A 15,805-nucleotide genomic window follows, 5' to 3' on the forward strand; every position below is an offset into this window, starting at 1 on the left:
GAAACTCACACAGACCTCCTACCATTCAGACCTCTTTCAGCATATTTACCCCACCTCATTAGAAGAGTCACAGGGAAGGGGCGCCTGGGTGGCTCAGTAGGTTAAGCCGCTGCCTTCGGCTCAGGTCATGATCTCGGGGTCCTGGGATCGAGTCCCGTGTCGGGCTCTCTGCTCAGCAGGGAGCCTGCTTCCTCCTCTCTCTCTCTGCCTGCCTCTCTGCCTACTTGTGATCTGTCTCTGTCAAATAAATAAATAAAATCTTTAAAAAAAAAAAAAAGATTCACAGGGAAGAACTCAGATTGAGCCAGCCTGGTCTTATGTCCATCTCTTTGGCTGGAGGAGTGAAGTACCATGATTCACAGCCATCAGAGGGAAAGGAGGAGCTTTCCAAAAGCAGGAAGAAAGCGTGCTGACCTGACAAAAACCACAGAGGGCGAGTTCCTTGGACATCCAGATTTCTGTAAGTCAAGCTGCTATACCCACGTTAACCTTATCAAAGGCTTCAATAATCATTTACGGAATCAAATTGAATGTGTTAGTCTTCCTAGTGCTCTGTAGTGATGTAGCATTTCAAAGATGGGTTTGGGCAACTGGCAAAAAAACCTGATGTGGTTTCCTCAGAGCACAGTAGCACGGATTTTTAGAAAGAGGGTCCTCCAATGCCATTTGGAGAAAGAAAGGAAGTTGGCAACCAGCAACCTGTTCCATGTGATACCCTCAGCTCTACAGATACACTTATTGTCCAATCCTTTGAACAAAGTACCTTGACTTAGTAGTATTGTTACTACCACCAAATCTGTATTCTAAGAACATTGTTATATAAATATAAAAATATTTATGCAATATTTTATACAATATTTATACAATATTTAAATATAAAAATAATCTATAAAGGGAAAAATTTGGATTCTTCTTGAAATAGTGTCCATATATCAAAATTCTTAAACTATGATGCACAGACTTACCGCCTAGAAAGACCCAAAGTTATATACACTTGGTAGCAAAGAAAAACCAGGGAAGTGAAAATAAGACAGAGTTGGGTTTTTTTCCTTTAAATTCCCATCAATTAACAAAATTCCCCTAAGGAAATTTAGGGACTTTAAAATTACTAACTAACTTCTTTCTGAAGTTCTGTACCACATCAGTGTGTTCTTACTCATTCTGAAAACGAATGCCAACAGTTGCATGCAGATAGTGGGACTGAAATTTATTTTAATCAATACACATTAAAAAAAAAATTTTTTTTTGACCGACAGAGATCACAAGTAGGCAGAGAGGCAGGCAGAGAGAGAGAGAGGGGAAGCAGGCTCTTTTCCGAGCAGAGAGCCTGATGCAGGGCTTGATCCCAGGATGCTGGGATCATGACCTGAGCCGAAGGCAGAGGCGTTAACCTAACACTGAGCCACCCAGGTGCCCCAATACACATTTTATAAAAAAAAGATTTCACTGGTCTTGGAAATTTTTTTCTCCCTTCTTTTCCAGAATGAAGGTGAAGGTATAGAATTGAACTGTTCATGGTTGTTCAGCTCCAGTTGAGGCCAAATTCATAGACTTGTCCAAGAATTGGCTGGGGCAAAGAGGCAGAGGAAGGGGCCCTTCTCTTGAGGGGACAGAAAATGACATTGACATCCTTAGGAGCTTTGTTCCCATCTGTGGGCTTTAGGAATTAGTTATTAGATTAGCAGCAACTCTCTGGGTACTGTGTTATCAATAAGTGTGAGTAAATCACACATTTCCTCTTCTTTCCACATAAAAGGTGAAGGCCAGTACTAAGACCAACTGAATATTCTGACACAAGAAGACCAAGAATGGAATATCACTGGCACCATACATGAAGTCACAAGGCACTCAAGATGTGTTTCAGAAAGCTTGTCTTGTTTAACTAACTGTCCCAAGTTTTTTCCTTGTTCCACTAATGGTTGAATCCATTGCCTCCCTTAATACCCTCCTCCAACCTTTCAGAAAGTTTTTACTTAGATCTAAGGTAAATGCCTAGGCTGGTGGTTCTCAAATATTTTGACTTCAGGACCCCTTTGTCCTCTTAAAAAATTATTGAGGACCCTGAAGAGGTTTTGTTCATGTGGGTCTTATCAATCGGTATTTGGCACATTAAAAATTAAAACTGAGAAGGGAGAAGAGATGAAAGACAGAGCTTCTGGTTCTAGACGTGTGTGGCCATTCCTTGCCCTTTGGCTTTATTTGAACCAGGAAACCTCCTCCCTTCTAAGAGAACTTGATCTGGATGGGTTTCTGTCACTAGCAAATGAAAGAGGGCTGACCACTATATCCACAAAACAAAGAATAGTCTAAACCAGTAAATAAAGGAGTAAAGTGAGTATAACAGAATGCACCCTCCCCCACCTTGTCATCCATTGAGAGCCTCCAGAGGGTTTAAGAAGGTAACCTTCACCACTAACATTTCTACAATGCCTATGGATTTCAAAGTGCTTTCATTTTAAGCATCTCATTTCATTTTCTCTACAACCTTAGGAAATAGCTTGCTTTATACCCATTTTACAGATGAGAAAACTGGGTCGCAGTTTTCTGAGAGGGAGCAGTTAAGCCGCTGAACCAAAATCCAGATCTTGTTCTTTAGATTACCACAGTCATAGTTCCTGCCTCACATAATGCTTGCCACTTTATAGGACACAGACCTGTAGCGCAAGTTTTAATATTTAAAAATCCCAGATTTTTATCCACCGTCTTATTGGGGGGAGGGGAGTGGTCTGCATAACAGATCCTCTAAAATACCAATCCTATTTGCCTCTGGTCTGTATGGCGTGATGAGAACATGACTGGGGTTCAAGTTAGAACGGCACTCATTCTTTTCGAGATCTGTAACTGAGGGGCTGAGGAAGGGGGCACAGAGGTGGTGCCGGGCAGGAACTGCAGGCGAAGCCAGATAACGCACCCTGCAGATAATCCACAGGCTGCGCCACGGCCGCGTGAAGCAAAGAAAGCATCTCTGCTCCGGGTCCGGGCGGAAGAGATGCTGTAGTCCTGGGACTCAGATTCAGAGGTCTGGAATTGAAAGGCGCCCACACACAAAGAAACCGTGAAGTTGAGTTCCGGCGGCAAGACACGCAGAGTTCGAAATCGAGCCTTCCTTCCCGGCCGGGGTGGAAACGTCTAATCACCCACTCCCCCAGCACCCAGCGAATCTTCTTTTATCCCCTGGGGTTGCTCGGACTGCCGGTGCCGGGCACGCCCGAGGCTCCTCCAAGGAACTACAAGTCCCATCTAACCCAGGGACGCGGGCGATGATGACGAAGCCCCAGCCGATTGGCCGCGCGGGGCGGGGCGCGCAGGCCTTCTTCAAGGGAAGGGGCGGGTCGCAGGGCGGGGCGAGCGGCGGTGGCGAGGCGGACACGCCCCCTCGTCCGCGGCCCCCTCCCCGCCTCTCTCCGCCGCTTCTCTCGCTCTCCGGTCAGAGGGCCGGAGCGAGAAGATGGCGAAGACGTACGATTATCTGTTCAAGCTGCTGCTGATCGGCGACTCCGGGGTAGGCAAGACTTGCCTCCTATTCCGCTTCTCCGAGGACGCCTTCAACACCACCTTCATCTCCACCATCGGTGAGGGAGGGGCCGCGGCCGGGGACGGGGAGTGAGAGACATGGGGGGCGGGTGCAAGCGGGCCGGGGAGAGGGCTGGAGGAGAGCTTGGGAGCCCCAGGGAGGGGACCCCGGGGTCGGCAGGGTGGCTAGGGCAGTAGGAGAGAGTGAAGGAGTGAAGGAGAGGGGCGGGCGGGGACGTGAGGTTGGGGGGGGCGGTGAAGAGGGAACTTGGGGGCAAAGAAAGGGGAAGGGGAACCAGAGCAACAAGGACTAGGGGTATTGGGGGAAGTGAGAGGGTTGGGGGAGTGACAGGGAAGGGTCTTAGCGGGACAAAGTGGGGGGCGGGAGACACGAAATCTCAGAGAAAGAGAAGGGGATAGTGGGTGTGAAATGGATTAAAAGACAGGAAAGAGGAAGGAAATGCGAAGGGGGAAATGAAGCTTCGGGAGGAATGGGAGGGACGTGAAGTAAAAGAACAGAGGACACAAGGGACAGGAGGCGAGAACCCAACAATCGGAAGGGAATTCAGAGGAATGATCTATCAGGAGGTGAGGGATGAGGGGCACTGGCCACAAGAGGTCTGGATCTCTTGTCATGGAGGGGTTGCAGAACAAATATTGCAGGATGGGGAGAAGAGTTCAGAGGATCAGAGGTCAGAGCGAGGACAGGTGGTGGAGAAAGTAAAGGAAAGCTGGGTGTGAGATAGAAAGGAAAAGGAGAAGCAGAATATACAGTCCAGAGGTTAAGCAGAGAAGACAGAGAAAATGGGAAAGGGAGAGGAAGTGGAAAACGTGGGGCATCGGACTTTCTCCAGTAACTGGGAACCCTGGTTACCATTTTCTCTCTCCCTTTCCTTTGGCTCAAGTGCAGGAAAAAGATCAAAACGTGACTAATGGTGGAATAATGTCTACAGAGTGTAAAGTGTTCTGTGAGCATTAACCGGTGTTAAGAGAATTGGCGACTCTTGGGAATGGTGTGATCAGGAAAATATGGTTCACTCCTTTACTACCATCTCCTGAGAAGCAACACTTCTCAACTTTGTAAATTCTTGGGCTTGAATGTTTAATAACTTCTCAGCGAAGGAATTGAATTCTGCCTGACTCCCTATGCATTTTGCCTTGCTGCCTTAATTATTACTTGCTGAATGAATCACAACATAACAATGTACCCCCAATTACTTTGAATTGATTAATCGTTTTACCTGATCTTGGCGGGGAGCTGTCTTTTGTACTTTTGTCCTGGCTGACTTTGTGTTCAGGTAAGGAGATAAGTAACTTACCATAAACTGAAGAGCAAATCAAGGCTGGTTTTAAGCTGCCTATGCAAGTGACCTTAACATCATTTTCTTTGTTAAATAGCTGCAGTTAATTAAATACCTTAAGAATCTTATCTTTCAGTTGTCTGGGTGATGTTTGTAGTTGCTAATAGTAGCTCACTTAAGCACCTTTCACATGGTTCTTATAGCATATTTCACTGTGAATTTTTGGGATTATTATGGTGCTATGGTAACAATTGTATTTGAATACTGTGTGTTTTAAGGATAATTTACCATTTAAAAAAAAGAATATTTGGGTATGGAGCGCTCTTAAAATTGAGAACTAGGGAAGTCTATGGTTGGTTTGTTTGTTCTGGCCTCTTTCTTACAGACTGAGTGCTCTGAAACCTCCCCGGTGTTATGCTGTCTGGGCTTAGGGAAGTTTGAGTTGCAAGTTCTTGGCAGTCATTCTTGAGTGGGACTTTTTCTTTTCTGAGGAAGCAGATTTTAAATGTCATGTCTCAAGTATATTCCTAAGAGATTTGGTGGGAGCTGTCACAGCAACTAAAGGACGTTAGTTTTGGATGCTGGTATTAATTTCAAACCCCCAAATAAACCTTTTACATTGTTGAATGCATAGTGCAGTCCAGATGGCAAAGGACAATTTCTAACAAGTTGAGTGGGTAGCCTTTTGTCCTTTCTCTCTGTTTGTGACCCTCCCAGAAGCATTCTCCTGTGTCAAAAGTGAGTGAGTCTCAATGATGCAGTTTCTCTTAAGCTCCTTGGTTGACTTTCAGTCATTTGAAATAGCTTTATTAGCCCCCCCACACTTTTTGCCTTAATTTTTGTCCCATATTTCCTGTAAGGATATCTGCTTCCTTTTGTGATAGTAGCTTTTAACAATTACTTTTCTTGGGGCGCCTGGGTGGCTCAATGGTCGGGCCTCTACCTTTGGCTCAGGTCATGGTCCCAGAGTTCTGGGATCGAGTCCCACATCGGGCTTGCTGCTCAGTGGGGGTCCTGCTCCCCCCCCCCCCCCGCCTGCCTCTCTGCCTACTTGTGATCTCTCTCTGTCAAATAAATAAATAAAATCTTTTTTTTTTTTTTTAAAGATTTTATTTATTTATTTGACAGAGAGAGATCACAAGTAGGCAGAGAGGCAGGCAGAGAGAGAGGGAGGAAGCAGACTCCCTACGGAGCAGAGAGCCTGATGAGGGGCTCGATCCCAGGACCCTGGGATCATGACCTGAGCCGAAGGCAGAGGCTTTAACCCACTGAGCCACCCAGGCGCCCCAAATAAATAAAATCTTAAAAAAAAAAAAATACTTTTCTTGCAGTTGGCTTAGAATCTTTTTTGTGTGGATTTTTTTTTTTTAATTGAAACTGGTTCTGTAAAGGGTTGCAGCTATGAAGGCAGGAAAACCAGTGTCCTGAAACTGTGTTGAACAGAAAGCAGACATTAGTAGGAATGAGTCTCAAATGTGATCTTGGTCTTCATATTTTCTGTGAGGTGGATGTGGTTAAAAGAGGCTATGAGCTGCATTTTCAGTTGACATGGAGGAGGGGAAATCCATACCTCTTATTGAGCCACAGAGCCTGACAGGAAGTGGTATCACACTGCCTTCAAACAGCAGAAAATTTTTTTTACCTGAAACCTAATGCTTTGCATTTGAAATTAAGCTGGGAAAAGGAGGTGAATATTAACACCATGCTCATGAACAAAGTTCCACACATTCTTCACTCCATGCACACGTAGGCATGGAGTGTCCACATCTTTAGCAGCAATATCCACTCCCTGCCCCCCTCTCCCCCATCCACTGGTCATCTGAAATTGTTGAGGTAAGAGTTGGGACTCAAGAGTCCCAGTCATAATTATTTTTTGAGATACCTAGGTGTGTAAGTTCTGGGCTTTTCTGACTGGATTTTGACAGGGTCTGCCACAGCCTTACTGACTAAACTTGATAAGGTCAACATCACAGGAAAAACTCATTTCTTAACACCTGAGGTTTGTGTGTGTGTGATTTGGTAGATATGCATGTGTGCTTGTGTCTTCCCATGCAGATACGTGTTTAGTTTTGATACTGCTTTGTCAAAGTTCAAGTCATTGTTTAAAAAGGCATTTGCCATCTTTAGATGGTCTTTGATAGTGGTTAGGCCATCATGAAAGGAAGGAGACAGTCATTTTGATTACAGGTAATGGCTCTCTCACAAGTACTTTCTTCTCACTTCTTTAAGGTTCTGCTACCTTCTCTGAGATCCCAGCTCTCCTCATTTCCTTTCTGCTTTTGGGGGTGGTGGAAGGTGCATTGTCTTCCACCTGACCCATTGCGAATCTTTCAGTTTATCAGTGGGATAATACTCGTTAACTTCTGAGTAGAGAGGGTATATCCTTTTGAAATTATAGGCCCAGGGGTGCCTGGGTGGCTCAGTGGGTTAAAGCCTCTGCCTTCGGCTCAGGTCGTGATCTCAGAGTCCTGGGATCGAGGCCCACATCAGGCTCTCTGCTCAGCGGGGAGCCTGCTTCCTCCTCTCCCTCTCTGCCTGCCTCTCTGCCTACTTGTAATCTCTGTCTGTCAAATAAATAAATAAAATCTTAAAAAAAAGTACATAACCTCTTAACATGAAAAATACATGTTTCCAAAACAAAAATAATTTAAAAAAAAAGAAAGAAAGAAAGAAATTATAGGCCCAGTGCCTACGACCAACCAGCCTTCCAGTTCAGAGGTTTGAGAACTGAAAGAAGTTTTTCTGTTTCTTTCTTTCTGTTAAGATTTATTTATCTATTTGAGAGAGAGAGAGACAGCAGAGTGAGAGAGAACACCAGTGGGGTGGGCGTGGGGGGATAGTGGTGGGAGGGGCAGAGGGAGAGGGAGAAGCTGACTCCCCACTGAGCAGGGAGACTGATGGAGGACTGGATCTCAGGGTCCTGGGATCATGATCTGAGCCTAAGGCAGAAGCTCAATCGACTGAGCCACCCAGGCGCCCCTGAAAAAAGTTTTTTGATGAACTCCCCCAAGCCTCCTGCATAGTCATAATTAATGTTTTAAATGTCTGTAAGATGTGATGTTAAGACAACTAGGAAACAGTAATACAGTCACCTGTGCATTATATTTCCTGTGGGACGTGGGTATAGTTTACTGTTGATAGGAGGCCATACAGACACCTTGGAATGGCCTGTACTGTGCAAGGTGCTGCTAGAACAGAAGAGAAAACCCAGCCCTGTCCTTTAACTGGACAGTGTGAGTGTCATTCCTTTGCTGTCTCTCCCCACCCCTCCCCCCTCTTCCTGTCAGGGTATTTCCTGAGTGGTTTCATTATTAATATGGTCGTAGTTTGACAGTAGAAGAGTTGGAGATTATCCACTCTCTACCCCTGCCCCAATTTTGTAAGTAGGAAAGCTAAGGTTGAATTGACAGTGTCAAGATCACACAGCTGGTTGTAGCAGAACTTCCCATGAAGCCCCTAATTCAAGTCTGCGTGACTTCTCACTGCTGCTATTTCTGATCAGTCTGTCAGTCTGATCGTCTCCATAAATCCAAGTCGCCACCTTTCCCCGGGGAGGAATTAGGTTTTGCACTTACATTTTTCTGTGAGGATTTCTCCTGGGATAACTCTGCATATGATAGCCCTCTTTTGCCTGTTTCTTTTGTGTCCCTAGTTACAGGTTGGGAGATCAAAGTGCATCCTGTCATTAAAATTCCTTCCACGTGCAAAATAGCTAATGAAATCATGTTAATAGCAGTATGCTGGTTAATTGTTGCTGCCTGGTCTCATCAGAGCACTTTTAGATACTTTATTCTGTAACGTTGCATTTTTTTCTTGGATTCACTTTTCCTAAAATCAGGGGTTGGCAAAGAATGGCCCTGGGGCCAAATGTGGCCTGTAGTTTTTGTGCCCATTGACAAGCGAAGAATGCTTGCTAACGTTTCTAAGTGGTTATTAAAATATAAAACAAGGACTATGCAACAGAGACCATATGTGTCCTACAGAGCTTAAAAATATGTACTCACTGTTCCTTTACAGAAAAAGTTTGTCGACCCTAACCTAAAATTAAAAAACTTTCTTGGGTTGGTAACAATTCAAGTCTATTATCAAGAATTACTGACTGAAAAACAAACTTTGTCATATTTACATTTTTATCCAAAATGTCATCCACATTTGACTAAGCATCAGCCAAATATGTAGAGTAAGTGGATTTTAATTTTCATAGTTGTTTTCCTTGGTTTCAGCCTCTCACACAGAAATATGCAAGGAACATGCAACTTCAAATTGAACATTTTGTACATAAAGCCTAATTTAATGTCATTGTGTTCTCTCGAAGCTGTCAGGAGATTTTCCATCCAAGCCATAGCTTTCCTGACGATACTGTTTCAGAAAAAGTAGAGCTTAATGCTTGATAATAAAGGGTTAAACCTAACCTCCTCAATTCCTGTTCTAGTGAGGGAGAAAAGCCATTCAGCCAATAAAGAGTGGGTGTGGGGAAACTGAGTCTTGGACACAATATGGATATGTTTTAAGACTAAGCGTACTTTACAAAAAAGAGTTTTGCCAGCTGTTCTGCCTGGCAGCAAATCAGGGGGAAGCTTTGTTTTGGACCCACTGAGAAAGCTGTGGGGAAATAGGTTTGGATATTGTCTTCAAGGGAAATAAGCCTAGCCTTTGAAGACCAGAAAAAAATTAGCAGTTGATTTTTGAGTTAAATCCGATAACTGCGTTTGAAAAGAACCATGGAACCAGAAGCAGAAGACCTCCGGGGAGCTGCTGGCCCGGCCGAGGCTGGGTCTTGTTGAGGCCTGCCTGCCTGCCTGCCTACCCGCACGTGGAGCCATTCTGGGACCAGCTCTCTTGTGTGTATTAGAAGTGGGAGGTTTCTGCAGGAAAGAGATTTCATGCAGAATGAGGAGAGGCTTGGAGTAGGGATGGGGAAGTAGATTTCAGGTGGCGATTAATACTGTGGAGCCTTACATAATAGGGAGCTTCTGAAATGTAAGTAGCCATTGAAGTGGACTGTTTCACGTCTGGTGTTAGGGAGAGAGCAGGGTGAATTAAGGGGAGTACTGGGTCTGCAGTCAGTTTACGTCCTGGCATCTGCCATTCCTAGTTTTCTGGCCTTGGTGAGTCACTTGTCCTTCTAGAGCCTTAGTTCCTTCATCTCTAATAGAGTCTAATATTATACCAACTTTTCAGGGTTGCTGTGAATTCCCTAGGGCAGAAATCAAGCCTTATTTACCTTTTAAGTCTCCAAGGCCCATGTTAAATGACTCATCAGCTGGATGAATGAGTGGCTTGGTGGATAAATTGTGAGAGCCCTATATGAGCTATAAAGCATTGCTTGAATTTTGGTTATTATTCTCTTTCATAGTATTATAATTAGGTTATGTCTGAGATACGATCAGAATGCTTAATTGGAATTCTTACCACAAGAATGGTATTTTCCCCAGTATAAAGTGTTATATATCTTTCTATTATCTGTTTTAAAGGGATGTTTTAGAATAGGTAAGATATCACTTATCTTTCAGTCTCCATAATAAGCTGTTTGACACCCTGCTTCCAATCCCCCACTGACATAAATACCAAATAGAAAATGAGTGAAATCACTGGGTTTGCTTTAGAAGAGCCATTTCAGCTTTGTCTCTGCCCATTAGCTTCAAACAATGCAACAGATGCCTGTTAACAGTTTCATGCCCAGTTTTAATTAGCAGATGGAGCTCTGTTTGTGTCTGTATTCTGCCCAGTGCTTGTTTGAGTGACAGGGTAGTGAGTGGATTGGAACTGGGCTGGGCATTTGGGTTGAATAAAGCCAAATTCTGTTGAATTTGAATGAATATAAACATTTATTGTATAGAACTTCTTGTGTGTCTCACTAGAATGGCACAGGGTCTAGAGTAAAATGAATATTTCCAGTTATGTTTTCTGCTCTTGTTACCGTTCTAAAATTACATAAGGTAGAAAAAAATGACCACCTTATGGCTTAGATGAAGGGCTTTACTGTCATGAAGTGGCTTTCTTTGAAGACCCATTTCAGTATTTCAATATAGGGCAGAGTATGTTAAGAAATATGCAAAGCTGGGATGAAACAGACTTCAGCATGAATGCCAGCATGGGCAGGAGTGTTGGCGGCCACCCTCTGCGCTGTGTGGTGTAGAGCACGGAGCTTGGGAGACCCCGGGGGAGACCAGGGGCTGACGGGTCCCTGACCTCTGCCTTGCTGAGGGTGGGAGAGCGCGGGAGAGGGCGGGTAGCTTTGCCCTACACATCGGCCATCTCTTCTTGCAAGGGAATAGGTTTTGCTGTCCATCATGTGAGGGCTAAATTTTAGTATTAAAAATACTGTCCGGGGATGATAATTGGATGTGTTGTATCTGGAGATGTGTCCTTATCCTCTGTTCATTTTGTGTTTGGGGATTTTCTTATTTTGTGTTGAATTAATAGGAACCTTAAAGAAAGTAGGTACCTGATTGTCTTTAGAGGAAAAAATGTCCACTTTTTTTTTTTTTTTTCCCCTTTAAAGTTACTAAGTTACTCGGGACTTCCTTTGAGAAGCCACATAAAGTGGTGGGGCAATTGGAAACTGTTCTCTGCAGCAGACCTGTTACTTGGCAGTGATGAAATATCTCTTTTCTCGTCGTACCTATAGCATTCTGCATCAGTGTGATTGGGTGCTTTGGTATTTACCTTTTGCTGAACCATTGGGCATTTTCCAAGTAGCTCTCATCTTCCTCAGCCCAGAATGTTAATTCTCAATTCCCAGGAGAAAATGCTAAAGCTCTCTATGTCCTCACGTTCATCAAATTTAGGCTTGCTGTCCCTAAGAGAGAGGCTAGGACAGCTCTAGTTGCACCCAGTGACAGCATTGCAGGACTTTAAAGCGCTTGGTTTGCAAAAGTCCGGTTAGGGATGGAATCCCACCTCATCACGATTGAGGAAAACCAACTGCAAAGCAATTAAGCAATATGTCGTGTTGCATAGCTTTCTGCTGGCAGAGCTGGGACTGGCACGACTTCCCCACATCATGTTGTGATTTTGCATATTTTGGCAAAGAACTTGGCAGTGATTATTTTAATAACTTATAGATGTTTTCCTGATATACGAAGTAGAGGGACACTCTCTAAAATACCCAGTCATGTTTTGACATGAAATATCGGGTGATCTATTTAAAAGTTGAATTGTAAGAGTCTGTTTCTTATGGCCCTATGCAAAATTTTTCTGGAATAGGTATTACAAAATATTCCAATCTCATACACAAAAATACACAAGCTCCATCACAAAAAAAATAAATAAAAGGGTTTGTATTGTGAGCAGTCAGTGACTAACCCTACTGTAATTTGTTTGTTGCTTGTGAATTTGGATGGGGTAACTTTATGGTTTTCAACAAGGAATTTTTTACTTTTTCTTTTCTAAAGGTCTCTGAATAAAATCTTGAGATGGAATGGAAAACAATTTTTTATTGAGAGTTAACTCTTTCAGTTTTGGAATGATTCATACTACTGTCTCAGTTCAGACTCCACTATCACTTCACCCTTACCAGTTTTTTGGGGAGAAGGGTTGGGTTGGGAAGAGGAAAAGAATGAAAATAACAGGGGTGCCTGGGTGGCTCATTGGGTTGAGCCTCTCCTTCAGCTTGGGTCGTGATCTTGGGGTCCTGGGATTGAGCCTCGAGTCGGGCTCTCTGCTTAGCGGTGGGGCCTGCTTCCCCATCTCTCTCTGCCTGCCTCTCTGCCTACTTGTGGTCTCTCTCTCTCCCTGTCAAATAAATAAATAAAATCTTAAAAAAAAAAAAAAAAGTTACCCAAGAATGAAAATGACATTCTACCCTCCACCCCTGTCCATTTCTTTGGCTACTCCTTCAGTCTCTTGCTTTTGTTAGTAGTTGGAGAAACTATTGGGAAAGGAGTTAGAAACCTCGGCCTGTTAGAGTGTGAGGACTGGGGCACCTGGTTGGCTCAGCCGATGGAGTGTGTAACTCTTGATCTCGGGGTTGTAAGTTTGAGCCCCACACTGGGTAGAGATTCCTTAAAAATCTTTAAGAAAAGAAATAAATAAAAGGGTGTGAGGATTAGTAGTGACTTTTGACTTCATTGCTGTCTACGTTGTTTAGAACTAGTTAGTAAAAATTTGGTGCTTGTTTCAGTCACAGACAGTAACAAACAGTGACAGATGAGGTTGTTGTCCACAAAAAAATAATTTGAGTGCATTTCCCATTTTGTCTACTTACTATTGTTTTGAAAATCTCCAGTCTTACAGAAGCATGGAAAATTGGTGGGACTGGCAAAATCTCTTTTACTTCCAGAAAATTCCATCATAATCAAATTTTAAAACATGCGTACATAATATCAGTTGTGTCTCTGTCTTTGCCCTTTAACCTTCAGCTTTGACAAATACCATTACATCTGAAATTTGTGTTGTGACCTAGAATATGATTTACCACAATTTTTTGTTCAAATCATCTATTATTGCCAAATATGTAATACTGTGAAAAACAATTGGTGTGTGTTTGCAATCAGCCCTGCTTAAGCACTTCCCAAGGAGTGAGACTGGGCCTGTTTTCTCATTGTGAAAGGCAGATACAGGCTTCGATGGTTTTCATACTCTCTTCTGGCTGCAGCATTCTATGAGTCTATGAAATCAAGTAGTGTGTGTAAAGAAAAAGGATTTGTCCTTTATTTCTTCAGTTAACCACTATGGGCAAGGGTTCTTTCTGCAGGTGAACACTAGTGTCTTGATGTCATGAAGTCAGAAGGAAGAAATAGTAGCCCTAGTTAATTCCAGCCAAGCCTGTGTTGATCTTGTAAATCAGTTAAACTTTTTGTAGTCCTAAAGAGATTGCTTAATGAATTTGAATCCTGTGCTCCAAAAAATTCTTGGGTTCAGGGCACCAGGGTGACTCAGTCGATTAAGTGTCTGGCCCCTGGTTTCTGCTCAGGTTGTGACCTCAGGGTCATGAGATCGAGCCCCATCTCAGACTCTACACTGAGCCAGGACCCTGCTTAAGATTCTCTCTTCACCCACTCCCTCTGTCCCTCCCTCGTCTAAAAAATGCTTTGGTTTGAATAATAAAGCTGAATGTCACCAAAAATATAATCACATGAGAAGTTGGAAAAAATACTTCTTTGAGAAGAGATGCATAAAGTATTTTCTTTTCTTTTTTTTTTTTTAAAGATTTTATTTATTTATCAGAGAGGCGGGGGAGAGATTGAGTACAGGCAGACAGAGTGGCAGCAGAGGCAGAGGGAGAAGCAGGCTCCCTGCTGAGCAAGGAGCCCGATGTGGGGCTCTCCGCTGGGCGGAGAGCCTGCTTTCCTCTCTCTCTCTCTGCCTACTTCTCTGCTTACTTGTGATCTCTCTCTGTCAAATAAATAAATAAAATCTTAAAAAAAAAAAAAAAAAAAAGGAGCCCTATGTGGGACTCAATCCCAGGACGCTGGGATCATGACCTGAGCTGAAGGCAGCTGCTTAACCAACTGAGCCACCCAGGCGTCCCGCATAAAGTATTTTCAACTTATCTCATTTTCTTTACATAAAACATGGTGAGGTAGGTGAAAAATAATCCAAAAAGATAAGAAGCTTTTTGCTGCTTAGGTTTGCTGGTACTGAACTTCCATTTGACAGATAAAGGACAGAGGCGTGGAGACATGGAAATGGCTCCAGGTCACACACAGCCAGACCTTAAGCAGCAGGTTTTGGATTTCAAGTCTCCTTTCTCTTACATTTCATCTGCTTTTACTTCTCTTGCTATGAAAGTACATATAGCATAAAATCTGGACATAGCTAACATTTTGTAGAAAATTCAGGGATTGAACCAGAGATATAGGGTCCAAGCACATCTCTAGAGTCCTTAATTAATGGAATGCTTTTGGTCAAACCTTTTAGCTCCTTCTCATGATCTTTACTTTCTTACCAGTTAAAAAGAGAGGCTAGGGATGGGGTGAGGTTGCTTGTGAAGTGCAGAGTGGGAACTGCAGAGATTTTGTTAGTCATTTCCTAATGTAAGACACTAAGTCTTTTTCATTTTCTCTAAATTCACTCATTCAGCAACATTGTTTCATCCACAAAATTTTGAGAGGGGAAAGAGTAACAAGTATCCAAGCAATTTAACACAATGATGAAAAGGGCTCCAAAGGGGTTTAAAAAAAAAAAAAAAAGAGGTTGTGAAAGCTTGGAGGTGAGGTAGAGGAACGTTTCTAGGAGGAAATGGCATTTAAGCTAAAATCAGAACCTGGAGGAGGACTTAGTTGGGTAGAATGAGAGAGTGTGGGGGGACAGAGGGCTCTTGCCGCAGGTGCACCAGGGCAGCACAGCCCTCTGGAGGAACTCAAGACATCCTGTTTAGCTGAAGCCTCAAGTGAGATGGGAGGTGAAGTTGAAGGTAATTAAAGGGCAGGTTATAATGGGCTTTCAGACCTGCTCAAGAGTCTGGACTCTGTCCTGAGAAGGGCGGGAGTCACTGAGAATTTTATGCAGGAGACCAGTTAGATCAGCAGACAGTATCTGTTGCCTTTTACGTCACTTGGACCCTTATGTTCACCAAATGCTTTCACTTATATTTCTATTTAAACTCCTCAGTAATGAAATCTATGGATAGACATTGCTATCTCCCTGTTCTGGATGCTCAGGTCCTGAGAGAGTAATTGACTTGATCCAACAAGTAAATCTTAGAGGAGCCCTGACCACACTTTTGTCTACATCAACCTCCTCTTCCCAGAACAGGTTCTGGAGTTTTTCATGGGAGGGACTGTACTGGCACTGAGGCTGGAGTAACAACCATGTAAAGTGACTTGAGAAGTGTGTTGCATGGAAAGACGAAATCACCTTCTCCCCAGAGAAGCTCTTATACAGCTCACGCCAACATGCTTCACCTTGCCTGTTGACCCTGGGAGGTCAGTGGACCTGTGGCTTGGGGTTGTCTCCTGGCCTCTAACCCCGTCCCTTAGGAAGCAGTCAGATATGTGCACAGCAGAATGGAGGCAGGAAGGGACAGAGTTTAATTATGAATCCAA

General features: G+C 43.5%; 1 protein-coding gene across 1 annotated transcript in view; it reads left to right on the top strand.

The window, feature by feature from the left end:
- Window positions 1-3,365: 3,365 nt before the first annotated feature.
- Window positions 3,366-15,805, top strand: part of RAB8B (RAB8B, member RAS oncogene family) — a 60,444-nt gene continuing 48,004 nt past the window's right edge. The window contains exon 1 of the mRNA XM_044232298.1: window positions 3,366-3,572. Within this exon, the coding sequence (XP_044088233.1) occupies window positions 3,449-3,572 (124 nt within the window). The 5' untranslated portion in view covers window positions 3,366-3,448. The remainder of the gene's footprint in view (window positions 3,573-15,805) is intronic.

Source organism: Neovison vison, chromosome 13 (genome assembly GCF_020171115.1).
Source record: "Neovison vison isolate M4711 chromosome 13, ASM_NN_V1, whole genome shotgun sequence".
Lineage (NCBI taxonomy): Eukaryota > Metazoa > Chordata > Mammalia > Carnivora > Mustelidae > Neogale > Neogale vison.